The sequence below is a fragment of the Pipistrellus kuhlii genome, unplaced genomic scaffold, assembly GCF_014108245.1.
Source record: "Pipistrellus kuhlii isolate mPipKuh1 unplaced genomic scaffold, mPipKuh1.p scaffold_m20_p_48, whole genome shotgun sequence".
Taxonomy (NCBI): domain Eukaryota; kingdom Metazoa; phylum Chordata; class Mammalia; order Chiroptera; family Vespertilionidae; genus Pipistrellus; species Pipistrellus kuhlii.
In genome coordinates this window covers 707,756-720,660 of record NW_023425549.1, presented here as the reverse complement: position 1 = coordinate 720,660, position 12,905 = coordinate 707,756, and the positions used below count along the sequence as shown (strand labels likewise).

The window sequence follows — 12,905 nt, the reverse complement described above, 5'->3', positions numbered from 1 at the left end:
TGAGGTTAATGGGGAGAGGAGCAAAGTTGGGGTTCCCCCAGGGTTAAGTGACTTAAGTGAATCGTCATGGAACTGGGTTTGTGTGTGTGGAGTCATCCCACCCTCAGCCCTTGGTTATGTCCTCATAACCTCTGATCTGGAAGGGTCCATAAATACAGCACATTCATGCTTAGACAGGCAATGAATTTTGCAGAGCTTTGGTGAGTAGCCATAACATCATGGGATCAGTATAGTGAAGCGATAATACTTTCTACATATATTGAAAGGAGATAAATATAGAAACATCAGTGATGGGATAGAATCGTTGATTGGCTGCTTCCTGCACACCCCATACTGGGGATGGAGCCGGGAACCTGGGCATGTGCCGTGACGGAATCAAACCCATGATTTCCTGGTTCATAGTTTCCTGCTCCAGCACTGAGCCAGGCCTGTCAGTATTTTATAGGACTATGTGAAAGATTTAAGCGCTTTATTATTGTCAGCTCATTTTTATTCTCAGCATCCAAGTTAGGTAATCATACCTCCATTTCTGCAGATAAATAAGTACTGACAGGGAACAGCAGAGCTGGGACAAGTCTATAGGCATTTGCAATCCACTGTCATTTGCCTATGATGGGGGAGTTGTTAGGTTCTTAACGCAATCTTGGGAGTTTAGTTATATTTAAGCAGGTGGTGAAGGCTAAAAGAGTGGGAACTAGGGAGAGTCCCTGAAAGTGCCTGCCCGACTTGTTAGAGCTTGAAGATAGGGACAGAGAGCAAGGAGGTTGGCAGGAGATAGACCAGTAGGGGTTTTAGAAGCCAGGTGACAATACCCAAGACAACAAAGAAGCCTTGAGTGAAAAGGGGAGGGGCATATTAAGGAGCTAGAATTCTGGGGATAAGGGAGGCGGGGCTGGTTTCATTTCTTAGCATGGATGACCACAGGTAGTGTCATAGATGGTATAGTTTGAGTCCAACAGTTGGAAGTGGCAGCAATTGTTACTCCCAATCTGGACATGTGGAATGTGAGGTCAACGTGGAGGGGTCAGAGAGGTGATTGAAAAGAACACCTTGAGATATGGGGTCTGAAGTGCATGACCCCTCACCTAGAATAGGATACCAAAGAGGTACCTGTGAAAGAACAGCCAGAGATAGACAAATTCAAAAATGCCTCGTTTGGGAAATCTAAAGAAAAGTGTTTCAGCTTTGGCCAGTTTGGCCTAGTGGATAGAGTGCCAGCCTGCGCATCGAAGGGTCATAGGTTTGGTCCCCACTGGGGGGCATGTAGGAGGCAGGCAATCCACGGTTCTCATCATGGATATTTCTCCCTTCCTCTGAAATCAATAAAAATATATTTAAAAAAAGTGTTTCAGAGGAAGTGGTCAGATATTGCTCTGGTGCCCTGTGGTTGTAGGAATTTGGGGAAGTGGTGACCAGTTTCAGGGGTGTGATAGTGGGTTAGGATATAAATGGGAGGATGGGGAAGCAGAATGGGTGGGTGTAACAACCTTTCTCAAGAGGCGTGGCTGTGGAAAGTGAGGGCAGTAGCTGGGGAGTTTGTTGGTTTTGTCATTAGGGAGAGTCCATTTTTGTGCTTCTGGTGAGAGGTAATGAAAAGGAAGAGAAGTTGATTACATAGATTGATTGATCAAGGAGAGGTAATGAAGTCAAACCAGTAAGTCAAACCACCATGGTAGGGAGCAGGGTGGGCTTGGGAACACAAAGCTGAAGCAGTGCCAATCTGGAGTTTGACCTCTTAAGAGGGATAAGGACACCGAGAGGAATGAGGCCAGTAAAGGGGAACCCTCATTTTACTGATGTGGAAAGAGGTTGACAAGGGCAGCAAAAGTAATTTAAAGGTCTTTTTTTGCAGCATTACCCCAGGCCATGGGCATCTCAGAAAAAAGATGTGTCTGAGGTCACACAACAGGTAAATCGCACACCTAACACTATTTTTAGGGATAGAAGAGGAAGGAGAAATTGGTCTGGAGATGGCAGTGAAGGGGCAAGAGGCCCAAGTCCAAGAGGAGAGGAAGCCCTGTTCTGCTCTACATTAGAGATGTGATGCTGGTTTGTGCCGAGGCCTGACGCTTAGCCCTGGACCCAGGCCTAACTCAACTGTTGACATTTCCTGCTCGTGATCTGAAAGTTAATAACTGGAAAGTTACAAAGTCCTATGTATAATACCTGGCACTGTCCTAAGCACTCTACTGACAGTAGTAACTCACTTAAGTTGTTTGTTTTTACATTTTTATTGATTTCAGAGATAGAAACATCAATGATGAGAATTGGTTGCCTCATGCACACCCATGGGGATTGAGCCGGAAACCCGGGTATCTGCCCTAGCTAGGATTGAACTGTGACCTCCAGGCGCATAAGCCAACGCTCAACCACTGGGCCACACCGGCTGGGCTCATCTAAGTTTAAGACCTTAGCAGGTAGGCACTTTATTTTCATTTTAGATAAGGAAATCAATGAACACCATCAGCTAAGTATGAAAGATGGCATTTGATCCCTGATGGCCTGACTCAAAAATCTGGGCTCTAAAGCTATGCACAGCCTCCAATCTGTTAGAGGCCCCGAAGGGGAAGGAAACTGGCTGGAATCTCACAGGCAACCCGCTAGAAATCAGACCTCTCCCTGCAGGTGGGAGCTACACCAGAGAAACATGAGAGTGGGGCCAGAAGCAGCCCTGGTGCCCCTCTTCAGCACCTGCTGAGACGCAGCCTCCCCAGCCACAAAGAATCTGGAGGTGGTCAAAAGAAACTTTTATTGCGGGAGAAAAGTACCAAGAGGCTGTCTTCCAGAGGTTCCTGAGCCTCAGACCTCAGGACGTGCCCCTCGGTCTGTGATCTGTTAGGAAAGGCCACTGTCTTCCTCGCATGTCATGCTGAGCTGCAGATCTTGGTTCCATGTTTCTAGGTTGAGGCCTGACCAGTGGACTCATAGGCAAGGTCTGCAGTCCCCACAGACTGATCTTCGGAGGTGGCCCCACGGGGCAGGTCTGTATACTTGCGAGAAGAGCCACGGGACAGATGTGCTGGGTAGCGTCTCCGGTTGGTGTCCATCTTGGCAAGCACTGCTTGGGGAAGATCCACACGGCAGCGGGCTGCTAATGCTACCAGGTAGATGAGGACGTCACTAAGCTCCTCTTGAAGGGCTGCCCGCTCCTTAGGGGGCCAGGCTTGGGGACCAGGCTCCCCATCGGGCTTCCACTGACTGGGGATGGAACACACAGACAGGCACACACACAGAGATGCTAGCTGGGACAATGGGTTCCGCTGCCCAGGGCACCCCAGTTCTTGCAGCAATGAATTCCCACGTCCTAGGAACTTCCCCCAACGACAGTCCAACCTCCATGGGCCCCGGGTAGAGGAAGGGCCTCCAAAGATGAGTCACCCGGACTTCTGTGTCCCCACCCGAGCCAAAGAGTTGGCAAGAGATCATTTCACTTGTCAAGACGCAGTTCTTCTTCTCATGCCCTAGCCACTGCCACCCCAGACTACATCTCAGACCTGGACTACTGGGGAAGCAGCTGGCTCATCTACTCTTGCCCAGCATCATCTTTTATATATGTTTTATTGATTTTTTTTTTTTACAGAGAGGAAAGGAGAGGGATAGAGAGTCAGAAACATGGATCAGCTGCCTCCTGCACACTCCCCACCAGGGATGTGCCCACAACCAAGGTACGTGTCCTTGACCAGAATCGAACCTGGGACCCTTCAGTCCGCAGGCTGATGCTCTATCCACTGAGCCAAACCGGTTAGGGCCCAGCATCAACTTTTTTTTTTTTTTTTAATTTACAGAGAGGAAGAGAGAGGGATAGAGAGTTGGAAACATCGATGAGAGAGAATCATCGATTAGCTGCCTCTTGCACACCCCCTACTGGGGATGTGCCCACAACCAATGTACATGCCCTTGACCTGAATCGAACATGGGAACTTTCAGTCCGCAGGCCGATGCTCTATTCATTGAGTCAAACCGGTTTTGGCCCCAGCATCAACTTTTAAAACACATTTACACATTAGTTTGTCCCTCTGCTAAAACTCCCTAATTGTGCTTGGAATAAAATCCTACATGAGCTGAATGACTCCTGCCCCTTCCACTGTCATAATCCACTACTTTCCCTAACTCCCTACCTAAACGTCACCCTGGCCTTTTCTGACTTGCAAACAGGTCAGTGTCCCAGGGCCTTTGCACTTATTGCTCCCATTGCCTCGAATGGTCGTCTCCCTGCTCCCCCGGAGCTTCCCCATGGCTGGCTCCTTCCTGTTGTCCAGGCCTCAGCTCAGATGTTACCTCCTCAGAAAAGCCTTCTCCCTCCGTTTCCTTCTTTCTCACAACCTGGTGCTATTTTATTTATAGAACTTATCACAATTACTGATGTTTTAAAATAAGCCTGGCTGGTGTGCTCAATGGTTAAGCATTGCCCTATGAACCAGGAGGTCATGATTTGATTCCTAGTCAGGCACATGCCTGTGTTGCAGGTTCCATTTCCAGTGTGGGGTAAACAGGAGGCAGCAGATCAAAGCAGATTAATGACTCTCTCTGATCACTGATCTTTCTTTCTCTCCTTCTCTGAAATGGAAAAAAAAAAAAAAAAAAAAAAAAAAAAAAAAAAAAAGCTTGCTAATTTACTCAGTCTCCTTGCACTGTGAAGATAGGAGCAATGTCTGTCTTGTTAAAGCCCCTATCTTGATTCTAGAAGAGCGAGCACACAGAGGAAGCTCATAGATCTATAATAAATGAATGTCTTGCCCACACACATCTCTGTGCCCTAACTTCTCCACTCCCCTGTGATTTCACTGGCTTAGGCCTCATGCCCTCTGGCCTAATCTGCACCAGCCTCTTCACTGGTTTCCCTGCCCTAATGCTTTTGGTGATCCATCCACCCTGCTGACACAGTGCTTGCCCTCCCGCTCACATCTGGTCAGGTCTTCGGTCCAAACTCCACCAATCCTTAACCCCAATCTTATCATTGTAGGTTCATATCCCATCCCTCTCCTCCACAGCCCATCACTTACTCAGTAGATATCTACTGCATGTCGTGGGCCAGGCACTTGGAAACCAGAGAACAAAGCACATACAAATTCCTTGCTCTTCCTTGAGAAACTCACTGGAAGAGTTCTCCCTGAACTTAATTTGCCCTTTCCCACTTCACCACCTATGCACTTGTAGTTTCGCCTCTGCCTGGAGTGCCATAGGCAGGTTTTCTATCCTACATAACAAAGAGGTAATGTGTAAATTGACCATCACTCCAACACACAAGATGGACGCCTCCATGTGGACACAGGATGGCCACAAGATGGCCAACAGGGGAGGAACAGTTGTGGGCAATCAGGCCAGCAGGGGAGGGCAGTTGGGAGGGACCAGGCATGCAAGGGAGGCCAGCAGGGAAGGGTAGTTAATGGCAATTGGGCTGGCAGGGGAGTGGTTAGGGGGTGATCAGGCTGGCAGGCAGAAGCAGTTAGGGACAATTCAGGTAGGCAGGCAGGTGAATGGTTGGGAGTCAGCAGTCCTGGATTGTGAAAGGGATCCCAGATTGGAGAGGGTGCAGGCTGGGCTGAGGGGACCCTCCCCACCCCTGCATGGGCCTCTAGTAGAATATATTCTTTTCTATCCCAGAGGCAGAGGTAAAGGAAGATTTCATGGCTCTTTCTTAGACCAAGGTCTGCCTTGCTGTTTTATCTCCCAGGAAGCTGGGCAACCCCTCAAGGGCAGGGGCTGTTGAATCATCTGTATCCCCAGCACCAGGAACAGAGCCGGGCAATGAGAAGGGGAATCAGAACCCGTGGATGTTTGATGATCAAATACCACCCCCCTTCCCCCCCTAACCCCCCCCCTCCCCATATAAAGATTCTTCCAGGAAACCTTTCATCTACTCACAAGAGCTCTGCCAGCTCCCCCACTTCCCCCACCAAGGCCAGGAGGAGGTTCCGAGGTTGATGGAACTGGTCCCAGTCTCTTTCAGCAGCAAACTCAGCATGGAGGCGGCGGCTGGTATAGGAGAAAGGTGTGGAAGCCCAGCCTCAGAGTTAGGGCATGGGGGAGGAGATGCAGGGCCCAGGCAGCTATCTCTGATCTGTAATGGGGGCATGGGTTTCCGCCAGGATTCTGCAGGTAACTCCTTGAATGGCCTTTAGTCATGTCTTTTTTAGGGGACTATAAAATGGACCAGTCCCTACACAGACCCTAACCTCCATGGAAACCCAAAAATGCCCTCTTTACCATTTCACCTCCTGTAGCTGCTGCTGCAGTTTCCTCCACCTGGCACACCCCTGTCTCTGCATATCTAAAGCCTAGGATCTTAGAGACCTTGTAGGTCCGCGGGGACTTCCCCTAAGGAGACTTTCTTGGTTTCCTTCAGCAAGAAATAATGCCTCCCCCTCTCACTGCATTTGTCTACGTTCTCTCGCCCATTCCTGGAGGGCAGAGCATGGACAGAGGATTTCCTCAGGGCGGGCCTTAACATTATTCACCGGATTCACTATTCCCCTGCCTCAGGTGTGCACTAAGGCCGTCGTGACTATGAGCTTAGAAGGCTCGTCAGAGGTCAGAGGGCAGAGCTGGGACCCGAGCACAGCGGCTAGACTTCTTCCGACACGTGGAGGGACCCGCCCCAATAAAAGGGCGAGAGGGGTGACTTGCCCAGCCCAGGTCGCTTACATGTCCTCGAGCGTGGGCTCCGGGCTGAAGCTGAAGGGGCGGACAGTTTCGGGGCCCTCGCCCCCCGCAGCCCCAGGCCTCTCCCCACCCACAGTGGACATGTCGCCCACCGAGCCGCTGCCCAGATAGCACGGAAAAGCCCCGCGCTCAGCTTGGAGCCCGCCCCTAGATGCTCTGACCAATCACAGGCGTTAGCGATTGCTTCCGGGGGCGGAGCCACAGGAAAGGCCAGTTACTTGTGTGGAGCTGGCTATAGCCCGCCCCTTACCCGGCTGAACCAATAGGAGCAAGCTTCAGGCGTGCGCTCATAGGCCTCTGCCCCGGAATCTTCAGTGCCGGCCGAGCGTCTTAAAGGCCTGGGTACCAGATTCACCAGGTTAAGAGACAAAGGGCAGAGGGCGGGGAGCGCACAGGCGCGTCACTTACCTAGGGCGCCAGATGGCGCCAAAGCGAAATGACGGTGTGCGCCCGGAAAGAACGCTCAGCGGAGAACCCCAGAAATGACGAGCTTAAGTCAGAAAGGGGAATTTATTATTACGATACAAGAATATCTCCAGAATACAGCTGGGCCCTAGGAATAAACTGGAACCAGGTAGCTGTTTTAACCATTTTACATATTTAACCCTTACAGCAACTCATTTCATCCTCACAACCTATGAGGTAGGTAATATCATTGTCCTCCTCATCCTCATTTTACAGATAAGGAAACAGACATTGAGTAATTTAACTCAGCTGTTAGTAGCCAGGCTTTAACTCCAGACAGTTTGGCCTCTCAGAGCCTGTTTGGCCTACTATTGCATCAAAATGTGATAAGTACTGTGAAAACAAATTTTAAATGTATTTGTTGTGGGGTCGAACCCTGGAGTCAAATAAGACCACCAGAGGCTGCTAATTGATTTAAAAAAAAACAAAAAAAAAAACAGGCAAGGATTTATTGAACTGGCCAGGACGGCTGTGAGAGCACCACACGCAGGTGGAGTCCACACTCAGGATCGTGCCGTTCCAGGTGTAAGGCAGTCCTTTTAAAAGTCTACACCACAAAAAATTTCCTTTGTTCAAAATTCTAAAGGCTGAGAACAGCCCGCAGGGTCGTTCCCAGCCACATCCTGCTAGACGTTGGAATGTGTACCTATCTTGTGAAAGGATAGTACAGAAGCAGAACTGAGCCAAGTTAATCTCTAAAGATTATCTGCAATTTCTACTCCTGGAGCTACTGAGTCAGTGGGAATCAATCTCCTGTGGTTCTGGTCCACAGGCACAGGAAACTTGCCTTAGTTTCTAGGTCTCAATCTGGAAGCTGAGGTAACTACCCTATTGTTTAAGCAAGTGAGTGAGTGCAGAAGCAAGAATAGCAGGTTTAAAATTCACACAGCAGTTTTTACCTAAGAATCGTTGCTACCATACTTCAGTATTTAAACATTATAAAAAGTGGGGGCAAATTTAGATTGCCTGGTCCAAGAAGGACTGTTTATTCAGCTGTACCACTCATGCCTCCATTTAAAAAAATTTATATAAAGAAATATTTGATTTCAGAGAGGAAGGAAGAGGGAGAGAGATAGAAACATCAATGATGAGAGAATCATTGATTGGCTGCCTCCTGCAACCCCTCCTCCCCCACTGGGGATGGAGCCTGCAACCTGGGCATGTGCCCTTGGCCAGAATTGAACCTGGGACCCTTCAGTCCACAAGCCAACGCTCTATCCACTGAACCAAACTGGCTAGCATAGACATAGTAAGTTTTGGTATTAGTATGTGAGGGCTGGATAATGAGGAGAGGTAGCCCACCAGCCAAGACTGGTAGATAACAAGATGGAAAGGACCTGGGTCCTTGATGATATTGCTGGGCCACTTATTTTTACAAATTACAGAAAACCCCTAATTTAGGATTTGGATATATAGATTTTTTAAAAATCGGTCAGCCACTTTTAGTTTTTCTGTTACTTGTCTTTGAGAAGGTGACATTGAAACTGAGTAAAAATTAAAGGGAATAGTTCTGGGTAGAGGGAACACCAATGCTTAAAGCAGGAAAGACTTAACATGTTATAAAGACAAAGGAATTCCAGTATGGTAGGAATGTAGTGAGCAAGGGAGAGAGTTGTTGGTTGTGATGTTAGAGGCCAGATCAAATCAATTACCCATGATTTTTAAATTGATATAAAATTTATATTATAAATTATATGTATATAGTACATTGGGATTTTAAGTATTATGCAGGAAGATTGGTTACTACTGTTGTCTAGGCAAGAGATGATGGTGACATGGACCAGGCTGATGGTGGGTGAAGATGGAGAGAAGTGGACAATTTGGGACATATTTTTGAGGTAGATCTATTGGCTTTGTTGGTTTTGAACTAGCTGGAAAAGGTAGAATCAAACATGGCTTTTAGGTTGTGAGTGTTGAACAATTTGGTGGATGGATGATTCTTACTGGGACCAAAAAAGATGAGGTGCAGGATTTAACACATGTGGCTTCAGAGTTTGATTTATGACAAAACAAATTGAGGATATATGTCAATTAAGCAGGTGGATTTTTGAGCCTAAGCTTTAGAGGAGAAATTCAGATTTGGTAGTCTCAGGCACTTATACCATACTTAAAGAAGGAATTGGAGAAGCATAATAATACAAGGGTTTATGTAGTCAAGACATGAGTTGAGGTACTCAAACATTTAGCAGTTCAGCAGAGGAGAAGAGGCAGGTGAGTAGAAGGGAAATTGGCAGGGTGTGATGTTATGGAGGCAAGAGGGAAGAGTGCTCCAGATTGAGTGGACATCTGATTTGGATGCTGCTGAGCTGCTGGGTGAATTGAGAGCACTGGATTAGGCAACATGGAAGTTGGATATCAGAGATGGGAGAAAACTTCTTGGGTTTCTAGCTTGAATAAATGGATGGATAGTTTTGCCATTTGTTGAAAAGAGAACACAGAAGCCTGGATGTTGGGTGGGAGGGAAAATATTAAATGTATTTCGGGAAACATGGAGCCTAAGATGGCTTAGGACATCCAGATGATGAACTGCAGGCCGGTAGACACACAGGCCTGAAGTTGAGAGCATTGAGTTGCCTTATGGACCTGTGAACTGAAAGTTTCAGGAGCCAACTACCTTCCCTAGCACCTTCCTTGGTGTTTGCTGAGCTTCTCCAATAAAAACCCAAAAACTTCTACTGGAAAATGAAACACACTTGGAGAGCAACGTGTTTAGGAGTCTTCTGCATCTCAGGTTTTTGAATAGCCAAGGACCAGGAGTTCTAGCGCTCACAGGTCAGATGTCCTTGGAGACTGACAGGAGGAAGAGGCATCCTCTGGGACTGCCTCAGCCCTCTTCCCAGGAGCCCCCTGGCTGAGCTGTGAGGCTCTCGTGAAGAAGCTGCAGAGACATCCAAGTTCTTTGCTCCACAGCATCATCCTCTGAAGACCAACCAGACCCAGCTCCAGCACAGCACAGAGCTGGGGGATAAGGGAGCAGACCTGCACATATGATTGGCCCTGTCATCTGGACTCCTCATCCCATGCTCACCCCCACATCCAATCATTTTCCACCATTCCTCTCAGACATATATATATCTAAGCGTCCTGACCTCCCTGCTTTTGTCAGGGCCACAGTGTGCTTGGTCTTGTGTTTTGGTCCACGCTTATAATGAGCCCTTTTTAAGCCTTTCCTTCCCCCAACCCCTCCCGAGACTGGTGCCCAGTCTTCTCAAATAAAGGTATTTCCCCAGCACGGGCTGATAAATGTCTAATGACAGGATGGCTGGGCTGGGACAGGCACACATGAGCATGCACACACAACGCCCTTCTGCTACTCATTAGTTTGGCCACCTTCCTTATTAGAGCGAGGCTGTGCAACTGCTCCAGCAAGGCTCTTTGGGAAACGAGTGGAAGAGGCAGAAGCAGCAGGAGAACAAAGTAGTAGAGGCCCATAAGCTGGTGGGTGTTATAGGGGAGAACATGAGCCAGTCTGAGATACCAGGGTTGTTCATCCTTTTATCCCCAAGTATCACAGTGCTGTTATTATTGGAGGTAGATTCATAGGCCTTGTTGGTTTTGAACTTTGAGATGGGAGAAAGCATTTTTCTATAATTAAAAATGTTTGTTCTTGCTGAAACTGATTTGGCTCAGTGGATCGAGCGTCGGCCTGGGGACTGAAGGGTCCCGGGTTCAATTCCGGTCGGGGGCATGTACCTTGGTTGTGGGCACATCCCCAGTGGGGGTTGTGCAGGAAGCAGCTGATTGATGTTTCTCTCTCATCGATATTTCTGGCTCTCTATCCCTCTCTCTTCCTCTCTGTGAAAAATCAATAAAAAATATATATATTTTAAAAATGTTTGTTCTTGCCCTGGTAGGGTGGTTCAGTTTATTGGAGCGTCATCCTGTGGACTGAAAGTTGCCAATTCCATTCTCTGTCAGGGCACTTACCTAGGTTTCAGGTTTGATCCCTGGTGGGAGTAGGAACAGGAGGTAACCAATTGATGTTTGTCTCATAATCGATATTACATCCCCCCCACCTCACACATACACACACACACACACACACACACACACACACACACACCTTCCCCTCTCAAATCTAAAATCAATAAGACATATCCTAGGATTAAAACAAAAGTTTTTTGTTTTTTTTTTAAATATATTTTATTGATTTTGTACAGAGAGGTAGGGAGATAGTTAGAAACATCGATGAGAGAGGATCATCAATCAGCTGCCTCTTGCACACCCCCTACTGGGGATATGCCCGCAACCAAGGTACATGCCCTTGACCGGAATCGAACCCGGGACCTCTCAGTCCCCAAGCCGAAGCTCTATCCATTGAGCCAAACCGGTCTTGGCAAAAGTTTGTTCTTTTTTTTTTTTTTTTTTTTTTAATTTCTTTCTTTATTTTTTTTTACATATTTTAATGATTTTTTTTGCCCCCCTCCCTCCCTTCCCCAGATCCCCTCCCTCCCCATAGTTTTATGTCCATTGGTTGTACTTATATGCATGTATACAAGTATAAAGTTTGTTCTTAATTAAATGTTTCAGAGGGAGCCCTAGCTAGTTTGACTCAGTGGATATAGTATAGGCCTCTGGACTGAGGGTACCGGATATGATTCCAGTTAAGGGCACATGCCTTGGTTTCGGGCTCAATCCTCAATAGAGGGTGTGCAGAAGACAGCTGATCAATGATTCTGTCTCATCATTGGTTTCTATCTCTCTTTCTCCCTTCTTCTCTGAAATCAATAAAATATATTTAAGAAAATTGATGTTTTTTAAAAATATATATATATATATATTTTTTAAAATATATTTTATTGATTTTATACAGAGAGGAAGGAAGAGAGAGAGTTAGAAACATAGATGAGAGAGAGTCATCGATCAGCTGCCTCTTCCACACCCCCTACTGGGGATATGCCCGCAACCAAGGTAAATGCCCTTGACCGGAATCGAACCCGGGACCCTTCAGTCCCCAAGCCGACGCTCTATCCATTGAGCCAAACCGGTCCGGGCTAAAAATATATTTTATTACCTCGCGCTATCCCCGCAAACTCTGACCTTTCTGTGGGTGATTGAAGAACTCCCTTGAATCCACGTGTTCGCACAGATTGGGGCGTCACAGCTGCTCGATGGACTCCTCCGCTGTGGGTTTTCCAGGCCTCAGAGAAGATCCTCCTTTCCTGGTAAGATGGCACAGCCTTCCCTCTGAGCCCGTAGCTCCGGGAGTCACCGCCGCGGCAGTGTTGGCTGCTTGGTCAGGAAATCCTGTCCAGTGGACCCTTCCTTACCTTCCTTGAGGGTTCCGCTGCCCCTTAGCTGCCGATCAACCTTCCCTGAGCAACTCAGACGCTGCTTTTATCTGTTCTGGGACCGGAGTCAGAACAAGTCCGTCTGTTCGGTCGCCATCTTGTCTCTTCTCCCCACATGTACATTTTTAAAAGCTCTTATGATTTAGTTAGGTTAGTGGTGAATTTTTGAACAGTTGGGTAAGAATTTCTATCTTAAAATGTTTTCTCTTATGTTCTTCACTAGTTCATATATTTCTTCAGTGTATGCTTAATTTTATGAGTGTTGTTTTTTGTACATAACATTTAAATTGCAACTCTTATAACTGAGGACTATGAAATTGCCCTCTGCTTGAAAATTAGGAATAAATATTGGACTTCTCATTTCCCAAGTTATATCATGTGACCATAAATATTTATATACACATTCAACTTATCAGAATCCAGTACTGAATTTCTGACTCTCAATATTTCCCTAAACAAATAACCAGTAGCAAAACAAACTTTTCA

General features: G+C 47.1%; 1 protein-coding gene and 1 long non-coding RNA gene across 2 annotated transcripts; both read right to left on the bottom strand.

Moving 5' to 3' along the window:
• Positions 1-69: 69 nt before the first annotated feature.
• On the bottom strand, positions 70-11,163 carry LOC123651313. Its single transcript, XR_006739937.1, has 4 exons — positions 11,150-11,163; positions 10,194-10,203; positions 8,128-8,129; positions 70-246 (listed from the first exon to the last, which is right to left on the bottom strand). It is a non-coding gene; the product is annotated as an uncharacterized LOC123651313 (long non-coding RNA).
• Positions 2,734-6,816, bottom strand: DCTPP1 (dCTP pyrophosphatase 1). The gene is made up of 3 exons (XM_036413023.2): positions 6,646-6,816; positions 5,866-5,976; positions 2,734-3,198 (listed from the first exon to the last, which is right to left on the bottom strand). The coding sequence occupies exons 1-3, from the start codon at positions 6,744-6,746 to the stop codon at positions 2,898-2,900; spliced, it is 513 nt and encodes a 170-aa protein (XP_036268916.1). The 5' UTR covers positions 6,747-6,816; the 3' UTR covers positions 2,734-2,897.
• Positions 11,164-12,905: the final 1,742 nt, after the last annotated feature.